A 17,149-nucleotide genomic window follows, 5' to 3' on the forward strand; every position below is an offset into this window, starting at 1 on the left:
TGGAGGGGGGGGGGGCAGGAGAGGGGATGAAGGGGGAAGAAATCCGATCGATGTGACGAGATTACTTGTCTCTCGCGAGAACGTCCTCCTCGCGATTTCGCGCCTCGGAGTCTCTCTCTCTTTCTCTCGCCGTGGAATTTGTCGCGCGGCATTTATTTTTTTTTCTTACGCTTTTTTTTCCTTTTTAATTAATTAACGAGCTCGTCGTATGATATGAGTAGTACATTGCGTATACACGTAACACTGGCCTTAATTCTAATTTATGTTACATTCACACGCGCCCTGCGACGAAGGGGGAGATGTTGGCTCGTTCCGCTTTCGCGAGCACGTACGACGCTTTTGATTTTAGGATGCCGAGTGCGTCGATAAATATCTAAATGATAACGCCGATAAGCGAAAGAGACCTGTCGTTTATTAACGCTACGAGTTTGGAGATCGTCAGCCTTTCTGTCGTAAAATTGCATTAGCTGCAACATACATGTATACAAGACATCTCAAAAAGAGTTCTCCAAATATCTCTAAATTTTGAGTGCGTTATTTGATGAACTTGTACAGTCAATCCTTTGTTGATCATTTTTTAAATATTAAATTTAATTATCTGTTACGAAAAACAAGTAGATTTTTCTGATTGGGCTTTAGTAACTTAAAAAAATTAACAAAATCTTGCTTGACTTCTGATTTTATCTATAGGGATTTCTTAAATTTATGTCATCAAAGTATTTAATATTAAATACTCTGAGAGTAATATTTAATATTAAATACTTTGATAATATAAAATATTAAGTTTAAAATTTTTTCCTTTTTTTCTTTCAGCTGTCTCTTCTCCTTTTTTAAGACCATGACAGGCATGACAGATAAATAATCATGAAATTCATGAATAGATCTCGCTATGAACTCTCAGATTTTGAAGCGTACTCTGCTAAATGCACTTTAAATTGGATATTTATCGACGCATTCACATTATTATTTGCAAACGCGGGCGCGATTTTTCGCGGACATGCGTATTTATTTATTTTTATTTATATATAATATATATAAATATATATATTTATATATATTAAATGTCATACATTGCGCAACGTAACTTAGCAGATTCACAAGCTGAGATTGGTATCATTCATCAGGATCGCTTTTACTACTGCTCCGTAATACTCTACTCGCCTACTGTACAACATTTTACACTCATCGTATTTCGTTCGTAAGGTAATGTCGATTATTAACGCTACGAGATTATTGGAGAGTCATGAGATTGCACAGCAACGCCCGGATCATTCGATCGCGCTAGCGTCGAGTCCCAGTCGTTTACTTTTCTATTCTCCTCTTTGCTCCACTTTTCGTCGATTTTTAATATGTACAGGACGACACGGTCTGTCTCGTCGATTCCTTCCGACATTCTCAAGAATTGTCGAAACGACGCGACGATCGCCAAGAAGAATCGCTTTGCAAACAGAGCCATGTGGATTATTAAACGCTGGATATATATTTTTAGAATACAACTTAAATCATGTCGAAAGATCGTTTTATTTGCAAAACATTCGATTAATTCTTGATCCCTCAAGATTGAGGATTGAACAAATGAAGAGTACATGACAAAGAAAAATAAAATCGAACGTAACAAAAAAATAGATATGTCAATATATTATTTAACAAACTAAATTAAGTAATTAGAAGATGGATAAATAATAACACTAACTTATCACGGAAGACCGAAATTAAAGCTTGCCCCTTAAAGTAGCTCCGTTAAATTTTAATTTGTTATTGAGTTACATGTAGATTATTAACATGGCTAATCATGTATTACGATAGTCATGATTCTGTTTGCAACTCCTTCCTGCATGCTCGTCCGTTCATGCACGCGTAAGATCCTAATTATACAATGTTATATATACTTATACATATATATTACAATTATGTATTATATATCGGAAAACACTTTGAAATATTTGAAAATATTTTATAGTGCAATTCGAAATGATATAATACAATTATAATAAATATATATGTATATATATTTGTTGAGTGTATATATATTTACACATAGATACCTTCGGCTATAAGTACAAACGATTCCCTGGGTCAACAAAAATCACACAACGTAATATTCAACTAAGAAGTCCGATAGTCGCTCATTATATTATGTATAAACTGGCAACAATAAACAATCCCCGTTCTTAGCCTACCATCGACACGTTTCGTCTCTTTCTCTCTCTCTTCCTCGGACTTTCCTAAAAAAATGCTCGCAGAAGTAGATCTTACGTCTAATTTTACTAAAAAGACGTTAAATATTTCCAGGATACTAAATTAATTTGATCAGACAACAAGAGCATAATGTTTTCTACATAACTAGCAAAACTTCTTTCTGAAAAAAAAAATCATTTGTGTTTTTTTGGAAAGAATATCACGACAATTATTTAAAATACAATTCTGTCTCTCCTTCTTTATCTGATCAAATTAAACTCCCGAGAAGCACGAACGGAAAAATCTCAAGAGATTATTCTCGAATTATTATTTCCGATTATTTCAAAAAGTACACGAAAAGATTCTCCGGGAAGAGGGACGAATGGGAGGAAGTCGTGTCGTGTCGCGCTCGCGAAAGAGCTTCGGAGATTTAGAGCACCGACGCCTCGGTCCTGCCGGTCGGCGGCGTCGTCGGATGGCCGCTGGCGTTGTTGTTATTGTTATTGTTATTATTATTGTTGTTGCTCGCCTCGCCGGCGTGACTCGAGCAGTAGAACTTCTTGTGGGCGATGAAGGTGCTCAGGTAGTTGAAGCTGATGTCGCAGGAGCGGCAGTAGCGCGGCCCGCTCTTGCTCGGATCCAGGCTCTCCTCCGGCGGCGGCGTGTCCTCGCGCTCCTGCTTCACCTTGCCGGCGGCGACCGCTGCAGCCAACGGCGCCGCCGACGACGGCGGCGGCGGCGGCGGCGGTGGCGGCGGCGGCGGCGGCGGTGGCTGCGGGCTCTTCCGTATCTCCGTCTTGCCGTTCACCTGAATCTCGGCTGGGATCTCCTCCGGCGTCGTGGCGGCCGCAGGCTCTGGCGTCGGCAGCGTCGCCTCGTCGTCCAGCACACACGTTATGTAATTCTCCTCCTGGGAACAAAGAACATTCCGTAAGAATCTCTCGGTCGAAGTCGCGTCTTAGAAGTGCGTCCTGAAAGAAAGAAGGACCTGATCTGACCTATTTCTATTTAAAACATATGGTGGTCTGATAATCCAAAGATAAGACGTCCTTATGTCCCGATTTTAGATTCTGTGTTGTTCAGGGTACGTTTGTCCAAAGATCCGGTGTTTAAAAAATGCAAGATTAACTTTAAAGTTAAATTCGTTCCTAGACTTGGGAAAAGTTAATCAGTAAAATCAGTTTATTGACTGAAGTGAGGAATGCGACATGAGGCCTCGAACGGCAGAAAAAGAGAGAGCTACCTGTAGATCAGTGCCGCGCTTCTCGAAATGCATCCTAATGTGGGTCCTCATGCCGCGCAGAGTGTTGCCCTTGTAACGACAGATCGTGCACCGAAAGGCCTTGACGCCCTGATGAGCGTCCATGTGACGCTGGGCGGCGCCGGCCGTGGGACTGACGGCGCCGCAGACCGGGCATCGCCAGCCGCCGGTCGCGCCGCTGGCGCAGGTGTGACTGCTGCCGGGTTCTATCATCGCCTGCGACAAGCCATTACATCTTGTTAAATTCTTCGAAGACAATCGGGATCACGCCGGAGATCCAGAAATGTGTTTTAAAGAAGTCAAGACCTCTGAAAAGTGTTTTAGGCTTCAACGTTATGTGTGTATTTAAATTCATTCTCTTAAATTTCGATATTCTTCTTCACGTCTACCTTTTACACTCCTAAAATTTTTCAGGTGTTCTTTAAATATTTTCTAAAATTCAGTTCCTTATAAAGTTTCCTTAATGTTGTTTACTTCAGGCTTTACCTTGCACTTAGAACACCGCGTGTGATGCTCCTGGGGCTCGGGCCTCTTGGGACAATAGAACGCCTGATGGGCGACGAGATTGTCTATGGAAGCGAACTTGATGCCGCACGCGGCGCAGATGAGCTGGACCAGGGGCGGCGAGGGCGTGCCGGGAGGCGGCGGACTGTTGCTCACCGTCGTCTCCCTCGCCTGGCAGTAGTGCTTCTTATGAGCGACGAAGTTCTCGTGTCGGCAGAACACGATATTGCATTCCTTGCATCTGCAGAGAACAAACGACTCCATAATTTCTAATAATAAGAATCTAATCTCACGAAATCTCAAAAATCGAGGGTATAATACGTTCTTTAAAATTCGCGATTCAAAAGCAGGCGAAAAGAAGACGATCCAGAAGGAGATTTTTCAATCCCCAAATGGGGAGTCTATAAAGACTCAGTTTTAGGACCAAAAATGTATTTGCATATTTAAAAATCGGAGCAATTCAGAATTCCCGCGGAGACTCAATTCCCACGCAATTCCTTGGAAAAGGGAACCCGACTGCTTACCTGGAGACACCCTGCTTGACGAGCACCCCGGGAACGGGCGGCGGCGGCAGTTCGGCGAGTCTCAGGGCGAGTTCCGTGGGCGGGGGTGGCGCGACGGCGGCGGTCTGGGCGGTCGGACCGGTGGACCTCGTTCTGGGGCTGCCGCTGCCTCTGGATCTGGGACTGCCCGGTGGCGGCGGCAGGGACGACGGCGCCGGTGACATCCTGTTCTCCTTCTCGTCCTGATGCACCGGCGATCTGCGCACGCTGAGATCGAGGGGCGCCGAGGCGGACGGCGACGTGGACGCCGCCACGACCACCGACGCCGGCGTCGAGGGCTTGTTCGCCGCCCTCAGGACGGCCGACGGCTCCACCACGGCGTTCTGCGCCGTGGAGGCGAGGCCCCTCGTCATTGGCTGAAGGGAACCTGAAAACGTGACATTGTGTTCTAGAAAATGTTATTAACATTTATTATCTATGTATATCTAATCGATTTTGAAAATCATATCTTCCAATACATATATAATAATATTCATTTCTGTGACATTTTGAATGATTAATTGCAATCGCATCTTTTAATAGAAATTTTAAAAAATGTTTTTGAAATTTTTCATGAAAGGAAAGATTGAAAAAAATACTAATACCGTTTGGCAGAAGGAAGCACGCTGTGTCGGGGGCCGGAAGTGTTGGCGCGGCGAGGACGCTCGCGCTGCGGAACAATGAATACGGCACGATGAGGATGGGGTTGGTGGGCAGCGCCAAGCACGGCTGCGGAGGTGGTGAGTCACCAGGACTCGAGCTAGTCGGCGGCGACGCCTTCACTGACGACGCCGGCGTCGCCGTCGGCGTCGGCATCGTGTCCTTTACCACGTGCCTCGTGCTGCAATAATGCGTTTTGTGCGCCCTGCAATAAATTAAATTGCAATTAAGGAATCGTCTTTGATCTTTAGACAAATAATATGTTATTATAGTTTTTCTAATATATTATTATAGCAGTTTAAAAAATTCGCAAACTTATTTTGCGTTAAATTTAAACTGATTTGGGATACGAATGGCTCAATTTAAAGAGCATGTTGATTCGTATGACGGTCCCGAGCTCCCGAATTCGAAGGCTTCTTACCCCAGTATACCTCGATTTTATGAGGTTATTGAAATGCAATTTATAACCATTACTTTCTATATAATTATTATTGTTTATAGATTTGAGAATCTCAAAAAATTAGTATGAGATATAGATTATTATATCAGCGATGCACGAGCCGTCAATTAATTTTTTTTCTTTTATATTAATATAATTATTTTAAAAAAATCTACAACTTTGAAGATTTAGAAAATCAAAAGAATTTGAAAATTATTACGAATCTAAATTCCAATAATTTTAAGAACTCATATATCCTTAAATTTTCGAAGATCAGAAAATCTCATCATATTTAAACAATTAATTGCAATTTAATTTATACTTAATAGTAAATGTTTCATCTTTTAAATAACTATTTCATCGTTTGATTCCATATATAATTCCCCATAGTTTCACAATTTTAATTTTTAAAAATTTTATATAAATATCAAAAACAAATCTTATTGTCACTCATTTCAAATATTCAAGATGTTAATTAAAGATCTAACATTTATCTCCATTCCATGAATTATCTGCTACCACAATTTACAATAGTTTACTCGACATATTTCCTTTTGAAAATTTTTCTATGAATTGTTTCTTGTGTAAAGAACTTGAAGATACTTAAGGTGTGATTTATTTGACGCTACAAACACTTCGAAGCATTTGACTGACTAACCAGAAGAAAGAATTTTATCGACTGACCAATCAAAAGATGCTTCGAAACATTTGCATCCTTAACATTTCTCTACTCTTCCATCCACTCACCTGTACGTCTTCAAGGAGCTGAATCGAATGTCGCAGTTCCTGCAGTATCTCTCGGCCTCCTCGTTCAAGGAACCGTTGGCCGCGGTGGTTTGACCAGCCCCGGCCGAGTTGGCCGCCGAGGAGTTCGGGTTCGCCACCACTGCCACCACCGCCGCTGCCGCCGCCGCCGCCGCCGACGACGACGGTATCGTCGGCGGCGCCGGCGACGCCGCGTGCATCCGCATGTGACGGTTCAGCGACACCTTCTTGTCGGCGCTGTAGGAGCAGTGCGGGCACGCGTACGCCTTCCGCACATCGAACTTGCCGCCGGACTTGCCGCCGCCGTCGTCGTCCTCGTCGTTCGCCGCGTCCTCGTCCACGCGCGGCCGATGGGCGCAGTAGAAGGTACGATGGGCCTCGAGGGTGCTCGCCGAGCTGAACCGGATGCCGCACGGCGGGCAGATCAGGGCGGTCGGCGGCGGCCTGGCCGGCTCCACCGTGATCGTCTCCTTGCCGTCGGTCGGCAGGACGAACAGGCGGCCCGACGCGATCGCTGAAGAAATTAAGCAATTCGGTCAAGACTGTCCCCGGCGACGAGTTTGTCATTTCTTATCCTACGATTTTTGGGTCTTATAAATCTTTGGGGCCTCTTCAAATCCTGATGGAAAACTCTTTTATATCCAATTTTGCATTTTGTGAAGTTCAAATTCTCAAGAGTTTCAAACGCCTAAGATTTAAAAGACCGTAAAAAGAGCATCCAAGGAAATTTCTAAAATCAATTCCTCGCGGTGTTTACAGTCATCTAATATGGTGTTTATAGTAATCTTTCCTACAATGAAGCGCCATGCCACTCGCCATGCCAAAAGATTACTCACCGTTCTGCAGTCCGGCCGGAAGCGGCGGCGTCGGATTCGGCGGCGACGTGTTCTCGGGCTTCACGGTAAGGGCGGCGACGGTGGCGGGTCGTAGGGCGGGATCCGTCGCCAGACTAGTATTGAGTCTCAGTCTTGGTGCTGCCTCGTCGTCGAGTCGTATCCTCTTGGTCTCCCCGGCGGCGATCGAGTCCTCCGAGTCCCTGCGGCAAACGGAGTCCCGCCGCTTGACGGCGGCGGACAACAGCGAGGACGATGGCCTCGGCTGGCACTCGTCCTCTCTCGCCATCTGCTCCTCATCGATGTCCTTGGGACTCGATTCCCGCGTCCGCACGCTCCTGGACGGCGCATGACGGTCTCTTATGCCCCTCTGTGCATGTATACATTTATTTTTTTTTTAGTAAAAGATTGAATTCTTCAATGTAAAGTCGAAATTTCCGAATTTAAGACATCACGAGCAAATGCAATTCCCGAAATTTTACCAAAAATTTCAGGGCGAGTTTAAAATCGATAGTTGGAAGATCAACGCATGGAAAAAACGATTTTGCTGGAAGGCCTAAAATTTTGCTGGATATAGATCTGAAAATAATTCTTGTTGGGTGATCAAAATAATTTTGTTGGAAAGTTTAAAATGATAAGCATTTTAAACTTTCCAACAAAATTATTTTGGTATTCTAGCAATCAGTTTGACTTTCCAACAAAATTGTTTTGATTACCCAGTAAACATTATTTTCAAATCTGTATCCAGCAAAATCGTTCTTTCCGTGCGGAATTAAGTTACTTGTAGTTAAAGCACTTAAATCGGAATCAAGTTATTTAAAGTCAACGCACCTCGATGTCCTCTTTGAGGCTGACCAGACGCTTCCTTGTGTCCTCCGAGAGCACGTTGAGGCGTCTGATGTCCTCGCTGGCGGAGGAGCTGGTCGAGGACGACGTGGGGTTGAGTCTCGGAGGGGGCGGCAAGCTCGAGTCCTCTTCGACCGTCGGCGGCGCGACCGGGCTCGACACCGCCGAACCGCCACCGTCCACGCCGCTGCTCACCGACGGGGTCTTCTCCGAGTCGCTCCACTCCTCATCCTCCCCTGAAACCGAAACGGAGATATTCATCAGTCGACATTCTTGATCTAAATAACAGTGAGTAAACGCTATATGCAATTTTCACTTCTATAAGTTCAATTAACTCACTATATATTTTATCTCAAACGCTTTAAAAGCAACAAATTGTTGTATAATTCTAAAGAATGTAAAGATGTTCTTTTACATTCTTTTGAAGAATATATAACAAGAGTTTCCGAAGAAATATCGAAAATAAAAATTAAACTAATTGTAAGATTATGGTAACAACTTGTTTCGAATTAAGTTCTAATCGTCCGAAGATCTGACAGATCTCCTGCGGTGTTACAACGCTGGAAACTCGAGACTCGCGGCATTCCTGACTTGAAGACAGGTCGAAGTCAGAGCAAACTACGTTCATTTAATTTACAAGGTTCACGTTAGACTTCGATCGCGTTCAAAAAGTGGATCCTCCAAAAGTGGAGCCAAAATTATATCTCAATTATAGATTTATCTCACTCTATTATCTCAAATCCTTCAGCCCATTCAACCTCCGCAAATTTATAGCTTTGCAGGATTAATCGGGATTATAACACAGAGAGGTGAAATTTACATTTCTTCAGAAATTGCCAGTGCCGGTCGGAGGTAGCCCACGAGACGACCATAACGCGCTGTCGCTGGACCGGAGGGATGCTGGGACCGGAGATGCCGAGACGAGAGAAACCGCTCTCCGGCTGTCCGAGTGCCTAATGGGCACTCGGTTCAGCGGCCCCTTTGCGTACCCTACACGTTTCCTACTCTCTCCCGCCTCGGCCTCGGTCTACCCCCGGCCCGGCGCAACCACCAATTGCACCCTTCGCACGCCGCCTCTCATCCTCCACCCCGGGGGTCGCGCTCTCGGCTTGCTCGCGCGCAGCCTGTCGAATAGTTTGGTTTCAGTGTCTAAGGGCTGGTTCCACAGCGAGCGTGTGCGATGGACCGTTGATAGGGGGTCAATTCTAAGGACTGCGCCAGAAAACTAAGGGTATCACATATCGATGAAGCTTCTGAGAAAATTAATTCCAGTCGCGGAATTTAGGAATCAATTTAAAAATATTCTTTTAAAATATAGTAGTGAATAATTAACCATCACACATTGATGAAAAAGTGAATTAAATTAATTATGCAACACTCTGTTAGGAAGAAATGTATGAAAGAAATTGTGACGTCACAACGCTGAGAAAACTTAAGCTTGATTAATTGAAGCTTGCGCTTCTTCAGCATAAATCTAATAGTCATATTTTAATCCTCGAATAATTACGATCGGAAATAATTGATCGTCCTACATCGTTGATCACGTAACGCGATACAATACTTTATGAGGGATTTAATTTAAGAGATCATGTATGCACATTTTATGATTCTCGAAACATTCTTTTTCTCGATCGATCGTCGAGGAGAGGCTGGACGATCCACCAGGTGGTTTGTCGTCGCGAGAGATCGGAGGACTCGAGAATTACCCGGATGCTTTAATTGCCTCCTCGGGCGAGGTGGAAGAAGGAGCGATCGAAGGACGTGGGGAGAGAGTGACAGAGGGGAACTCTCCGCGACGCGAAGGAGGATGCTCGGTGAGAGAGAGAGAAAGAGAAAGAGAGGGAGATTCTTGGGGAGATTGGGCAAAGGGTTGCAGAGCGCGCCTCGTGGGCTATCCCGCGCTCGCATCTCTACACTCGGGTCATGTTCCTCTCCTCTTTGCTTCTCTGTAAATAAGCGGTCATCGATGGATCGGCCGTAGCCGTGGCGTGGCGTGGCATAGCGTGGTGTAGCAGGGCACGGCGCGGACAGCACAGCCTCCCTTTTTCTCTCCTACTATACGGTCTATTTCCGTCCCTCTTCGGGGAGCGCGCGAGCGCCCGATCGCGGGCCTTAATTGCGCAGCCATGCATTGCATACGTTTCGCCCAGCGACGACGTCTGGCGCGACATTCATATATACGCGTGACCCTCGTCCGTTTCTTCGTCTTATTCTTCTTCCTCCTCCTCCTCCTCCCGCTTCCACCTCGTGATCTCAGATGTGCGATTGGAGAGGAGAGCTGGTACGGTAGAGAGAAGTGGTCGCGAATAGATCTCTCTATCTTATGATTGAAGCGGAGAGGTGTGTACGATAGAGGTTGCAGATAAGCCCTCTTATCTCGCACGGTTGGTTTCCTTTCTCTTCCCCCCCTCCCACCTTTCCTCCTCCTCCTTCTCCTCCTCCTCCCTCCCGTCACCCGAGGTTCTATTATCGAACGGGAGATTTCGAGATGATCTCCGAGTGTGGATTGGACCTCGCGATCGGCACGGTGATCCGAGGATCTCCGGGGCGTCCGATAATCCTGCCACGTCCGAAAATTCGTGAGTACAATGGCCATACCGTGGATTTAAAAGGCATTGAAACAGCCCGAAAATTTCGGGATCCGAAGAATCTCCTTCCGTATAGGCGCGTCAAGAGAGTACCCAAAATATTCACAATTCCATATATGCTAAATTTCAAAGAATCTGTGACAAAAGTTTCGGAGGTTTAAGATTCCGAGATCTAAAGTTCCGAAAAAAAATCCTTAATCACATAAAAGTACAAGCCAGAAGCGCAACGTTTCGACAGATGAGAGAGCAAAATAAAATCTAAATGCGAAAAGAATAGGAAGAAAGTCTAAGGATCATTTCTCGAGAATTTTCGAGTTTAGATAAGATCTCCGAGCATTTGAGAATGATGAAGAAGTGAACGGAAATCTTAAAATCTTTAAAAAATGCGAATCCTAAGAAAATATAAAAACTACTAATACAGTCTTGTTTTAATATTCTGACAATCAGTTTAATGTTCAGGAGTTTCTGTCTATAGATTTACGAACTATTCGAATACACACAGTAATCGTTTTTTATTACCTATATATATTAAAATTCTAACAATTACATTGTTAATTAAAAGTTATATTCGGCGATTTAATTCAATTTATTGTAATTCGATTCAATTCGGGTGAGATTTTGTTGACATTGAAGATTAATTTAATTGAGATCTCACTATTCCAGTTCCAGCTTACGATTGCATTGCAAGTTCGACATTAATTCGGCGCGCAGTTTAAAAAGGCTGAACAATGGATTTATAAATATTTTGTTGGACACCAAAATCCAGCCTCGAGAATAGAAGGCGCTCTCAAATTTTATTTGCGAAATTTCGTAGAATTTTGTCGAATACTGTGAATTCGGTTCGATTCAGTTTGGTATAAAAAAAAAAGAAAACTTGATTCTCACACATCTCTATACTGCCGTCATAGACTCGGAGCGCGTTCTTAATTGCGCGTGCATGCACATTACATACGTTGCCGATCGTGGCAAGGGGGCTGCGCGCCTCGACTGTGCACCTACGAGCCACACACCACCTTTACGAGCGTCCAACCACCTCCGTCGTGCGACGGTTGGGGTGCAATATATCTCGAAGAGGTGGCGGAGTAGGGACCGAAGGGGATGGGACGGGGGAGGGAAAAGGGGGAGGCAACACGGCCGCCATTAACATATCCGCGGCCTGATAAGCCTTTCTCGGAACCGATACCGCCGCGCCCGTGTACACCTTCGGCCCCCGCTTTATGCAAGAAGCGAGCAATCGCCTAGCGCGACTCCGGCGCGCGGCGCGGGCGTCGCGCTGAAGAACGGAGCCGGAAGCTCGTACTTTCGATCCCGCCACTCCACCACGTCCTTCCGATATATATGTACCTCTCTCCGGGCTCCGTTAACGAGCCTCAAATTCCGGTCGATTTACCGGTGCCCCCGACGCGATTGATGCGTCACGCAACGATAAGTCGGGTAGATATCTTATTACCTCGGATCCCTTAGTTTGCGGTTTTACAGTTTCGAACCTGGAAGTTAACCGAACCTTGAAATCCTGCAGTTCTGAATCATGCAAGTATATAAGCACTTGTTTATATATAAGGAATTGCTGGAATCTCAGAATCTTCGAATTTTTCGAAAGGGATGTTAATTTTACGAAATTTTAAGAAAGTTTTAAGCGTCCTGCAAATTTTCCGCCTCTTGTTGAAAAATAACGAAGGATCAATTAGGGTAGGTTTGACCGACGAGACGTTCAGAAATTTGCACTTTTTCACTTGCTGGAACAATTGCGTTAATTTCCCTCGGTTGAGCAAAATTATTCAACAGAATTACACTCGACTCGTTAATTCGCCAGAGAACCGCGAGTATAACGATCGAGGAAAGACCCCCGCGAATCATCTCCCCCGTATCCCATCGCGAAGCAGAAACGGCCCAAGCTCAAATTGGCGTCCGCGCACCAGGCTTCAAAAGCGATTTAATTTAATCCCGTTTAATTTAATCGAAGCCGTAAATCGATAAAACAATCAGAGACGCGTAGACCAGGACGTTACTCTTGAGGAGTCGCGCGAGCGCACGTGATGCGCCGGTAAATCATCGCCGCGTTCCGTGACCGGGGGCGCACGCGTGCGCCGCGCGAGAGCGCCGCGCGATGCAAAAGCGTCCGCTCGTTAGAGTAATAAGTAGGTATGCGGGGCATTTATTATACCGCGCACTCCAAACCCTTCCTTCCTTCTTCCTTCCTCGCCCACCACCTCAGTCACGGTCTACGTCGACCTCTGCAGCGGCGTGTTGTTGCCCCGTTCGAGCGTTAATAAACGGGAATTTTGAGAAACGCGACCCCACTCTCCCGCGATCAATCGTTAAAAATGCATCCAGATGACGAATTTCATCCCTCAATTATATGGGTACATAAGTACTGCACATTTGCAACGTTCTTTAAAAGGAAATTTGGAATAAATTCAGCATACAAATCGGGGTAAATTCGAGATCTGCGCAGTCAATCTTCTCTTAAGAACTGAAGATAGAAACGTATGTAGCATTGCCCATATTGAAATAAAGGCTACATTCATTTTCTCCTCGTTGTTTATCATATTAAACGAGGATAAATCATGCTCATAGCGCAACATTTGATTAAAACGGAATGCAATCAATAGTGCTTCTTGCTGTATCAAAGAGGTTAGCGATAGATAGACATCGATAAAGTATATTTCGCTAATTTCTTTACTTACAAGTTACTTTTTAATTAATAAAATCAGAAAACTTGTTTTTTTTTTCAATGATAAGACGATAGAGATTTAATACAATCTCTCGGTCAATTACGTAACGATTTCGCAAAGGCTTCTTGTGTGCACTGTTAAATCTGTAATGTCAAATTTAACCCTATTTGATTCGCCACTGCTCCTACTTAATATATCATTTATTTTTAACTACAGAACAATAAAGTTAAATAATTTAAAACAGTTCAAATTTAACCTAAATTTAAATTAAATTCCATTGTTTTATTTAAAAATAATTATATTGTTTCAGTTAAAAATAACCATATATTAAATAGGAGTAGTGGCGGCTTAAATAAAGGTTAAATTTAACATTATAGATTTAACAGTGTAGTCGTTTCCTTTGCCCCACATAAAGACATACCCGCGGAGGATGCCGCGCATTCTCAATCGTATAATCTCAGTCATGGCTCCTAAAAATTCCCCGGGCACATCCGGGCCCCGGGAGAGGCGGTCCACGACTCGCACGACACCCGATGTACACCCACGTGTGCGCACCGCCGACGCGAGTCGTCCTCCTCTCCTCCTGAGGTGGAGGACTCGCGGGCGGCGCAGGACGGTAGCAGCTTCATCGGCGCTATGCAAATAGGATCCTGATCGTGACGCGGGTAGGCAAACACGCGACGTACAGGTAACAGGCAGCGGGGGCTCCGGCTGAGTGAGTCTTCTGCTCCCCCCCCCCTTCTCCACCGCCCTTTCCTCGTCTTCGCCTTCTCCTCCTCCTCCTCCACCGCCTCCACCTTCTGCCCCCACTGATTCGCATTACGAATCGTGCGCCTTTTCACGACCCACGGCGACGAGGTCGATCGCTCGCCATTCGTATAACGCCGTTCCCCGCGTCCATTCCGCTTTGTCCCTCGTCCCCCCTCCCCGCCCCCCCGCCCCCGCCGTCGCTCTCCCGCCACCCCGCCCGCTTTCGCACCCCTTACACGCTGCATCGTGAAGATATGCTAATGCACCCGGTCCCCCGATCGTGACACCGCGGCCGCTAAGTGAGAGCTCAACTCGCGAACCTACACCGGGGAAGACGGCGAACGGGAGGGAGGGAGCTCCCCGTGTCGAACTTCCGGACGAGGGGCACCGAGCGAGGGGAGGGGGGGGCCGGCGGCGGTCTCCGCTCCTCGCGCGGCCGATCGAGCGATCGACGTGTCCGTCCTTCGTGGAAATATCGGATCGAACGCGCGGTGCAGTCGCGGACTTTAATTACGAGCGGAATGGCAATCGATCGTGTATCGTTGCGAGTGTGTATTTTTAACGGGGCGGCGTTAAATGAGAAACAGCGCGCGGACTTGAGAAAGCGAGCAGAGTTTCTCGGTTATCTCGCAGTCGTAACTGCATCCCTCCCCGCGTACTTGAAGTGCAACGCGTAAGAGATCGAATCGAGCGATACTATGAAAAAAATTGCGACAATCCTGACATCAAAACTGGACGGTGCTCGAATATTTTTGTATTTAACGTTTCAGGAATCCGCGGCAGTCGACTCTGAATTTTATCATATATAGCTCAGATTCTCTTCGGATATTCCGCAATATTTCATAATTCGATATGCTTGAAAGATCGAAATAATTTTTACATAATTCAAATATATTTTACGATAAAGTTTAGTAATACGCTTTTAATATAAAAATTTAATATTCAATTCTGATAAACCATATATATAATTAAATTTTTGACGAATCGCGATTTTACAATTCCATCAAAATTCGAGAATTCAAAAATTATATCACTATGAAATCTTAACAGCTTAGAGTTCTTCTGTCGTGCAAAAATTGCAACGTCTCAAAATCTCGAACATTTTTGTATTCAGTGCGGTTTAAAGAATTTACAGGACTCCACTCCCTTTGAATTTTATTGCATATTCCGTATTATATTGCATATTAGATATTCCGTAAAATTTTAATACTTTGATACTTAAAAAATCGAAATAATTTTCGCACGTTAATACAATATTTTATTTTTTATTTCTAATGTACTCCAAAAATTCTATACTTAAGACAAATTAAAACTCTGATGATTTTATGCTTCATAATTCACGGCGTTTCACAATTTCGTTGAAATCCGAGAATTAAATGGAATCCTGACACTTCAAAATTTTCCTGTTCTGTTTCTCGTGCAAAAATTGCGACGCCAGAAATCTCGCCAGGCACGAATTAAAGAAGATTCTAATATTCCACGATTCTTCGCGGGAATGCATTTACAAGCACTTCCGTAGGCGTGACGCTGTAGACTCTCAACCAACGAGGCCTCCGAGTCGCAGTCTCCTCGCGAGTCAGATACGTAACAGCTTTATTGTGTCGATCGATACTACGGATCGGTACTCGAGGTATACCCGAGGTGTATCCGTCCACGGACGGTCGCCAGCCGTCTCTTCTGGGAAGCACGGATCATGTCGTTGGAGCGCATTATTCATGCGGGACGAGCCTGCCTTCGTCGCCACCTTCGTCTTCGTATGCCCGGCGTTTACGCCTCCTCCTCCCCCTCTTCCTCCTCCATCTGCTCGGCCGTGAGGGACAACGATCATAGTAATTATCCTAAAGGACGACGATAAGTCCGATACCCCGCGCCGATAACGTCAGCCGTTTCGACTTTCCACATTTACCACTTAATCACGATCGGGGCCTGTCGCGATCCGCGAGGTAACGTCGTGGTGGTAATTGTTATTAACCTTTCGTAAATAAAGGTATATTTGAGAGCGACGCGCGGCTTTTCTCTCTTGATGCCAGGTACACGATTACAATATTGAGATAATTGCGGTTCGCAATTATCTTCTTTATTATAAGAGAGCTTAATTAAGCTGCAATTATAATTAGTTAAATTAAAAGTTGTTTAACTATATAAGTCAAAGTTCATTCAAATTACTGCAAATATTAAGAAGAAAAGATATTTTTATATTTTTAAAGTAAAAAAGTGTATTTTAACATGAAGAATATCAAAATTTAAAAATTTTAAAAATATATATGTGTGTGTGTGTGTGTGTGTGTGTGTGTGTGCTAATATTAATTCGAAGTTAAACTAAAGCTACTCGATTATTTAAAATTTAAAGAAGTTCGATAACTTAAATTTTAGTAAGAAAAAAATATTTTTTGGGCGGTTTTTTTCTTACGTGAAGAATTCTCTAATACACGGAGTGTTTACTTTTTCTATCTTATCCAGTTTCCAAGATAACAGATTTCATGATAATCTGATTACAAAGCTGATTATAAAATATATATATTTATATCTTCTGTATCTTCTTCGACCGCGGTTTTATCTTTATCTAAAACAAACAGTAACATTACAGTTTCTAAGCAAGTTTGAATAATATATTACACTGTGACTGGTTAAAGTAAAATTGTTTGACTGTAAAAAATTCGTTTAAATGTCGATACCTTAAATTTCAAAAAGAACAAAATTTTTTAAAAATATCAATATCAATTCGAAATACACGAAGTTTCCATTTTCCATTTTTATCCAGTTTTAAGATAACAGATTGTATATAATAATTTGACTGGTGTGATCGCAATGTATATTTAGATCTTCCTTATCTCCCTCGAGTAGTTTGTTACTCTAAAACAAACAGTTATATTTCCCAGTCATCGATACCAATGACTTACAACGTCGAGGCGTCATCGATATGCTAATCGTACGACTAATATACGAGACTACGCGGACATTGTCTTTATCCGAATTTACCGGCACTACAATATATACATCCAGTTCGTCGATCGAGCACTTCCCCCACCTCCGTCCGCCATCCTTTCTATCTCTCTAATTTGTTTGCCCATCATGAACACCATCCATCGGTCGATCTCCTCCTCCCCA

The 17,149-nt window shown here is 44.1% G+C and overlaps 1 protein-coding gene across 1 annotated transcript; it reads right to left on the reverse strand.

Moving 5' to 3' along the window:
* Nucleotides 1-2,608: 2,608 nt before the first annotated feature.
* LOC105458425 (zinc finger protein ush-like) lies at nt 2,609-8,289 on the reverse strand. Its single transcript, XM_011703719.1, has 9 exons — nt 8,014-8,289; nt 7,186-7,552; nt 6,507-6,863; nt 6,332-6,455; nt 5,091-5,350; nt 4,468-4,873; nt 3,926-4,184; nt 3,422-3,655; nt 2,609-3,088 (listed from the first exon to the last, which is right to left on the reverse strand). Exons 1-9 carry the CDS (start codon nt 8,287-8,289, stop codon nt 2,609-2,611), a joined length of 2,763 nt encoding a protein of 920 aa, XP_011702021.1.
* Between the last annotated feature and the right edge of the window lie 8,860 nt (nt 8,290-17,149).

The sequence above is a fragment of the Wasmannia auropunctata genome, unplaced genomic scaffold, assembly GCF_000956235.1.
Source record: "Wasmannia auropunctata unplaced genomic scaffold, wasmannia.A_1.0 LD334535.1, whole genome shotgun sequence".
In the NCBI taxonomy this organism is placed as follows: Eukaryota; Metazoa; Arthropoda; class Insecta; order Hymenoptera; family Formicidae; genus Wasmannia; species Wasmannia auropunctata.

Coding starts and splice junctions, on each gene's coding strand:
- LOC105458425 (XM_011703719.1), bottom strand. CDS start 8,289: ATGAATATCTCCGTTTCGGTTTCAGGGGAGGATGAGGAGTGGAGCGAC. Junction 6,864..7,185: donor TCCGGCCGGACTGCAGAACG/GTGAGTAATCTT, acceptor TAATTTCTTCAG/CGATCGCGTCGGGCCGCCTG. Junction 5,351..6,331: donor AGCTCCTTGAAGACGTACAG/GTGAGTGGATGG, acceptor AATTTATTGCAG/GGCGCACAAAACGCATTATT.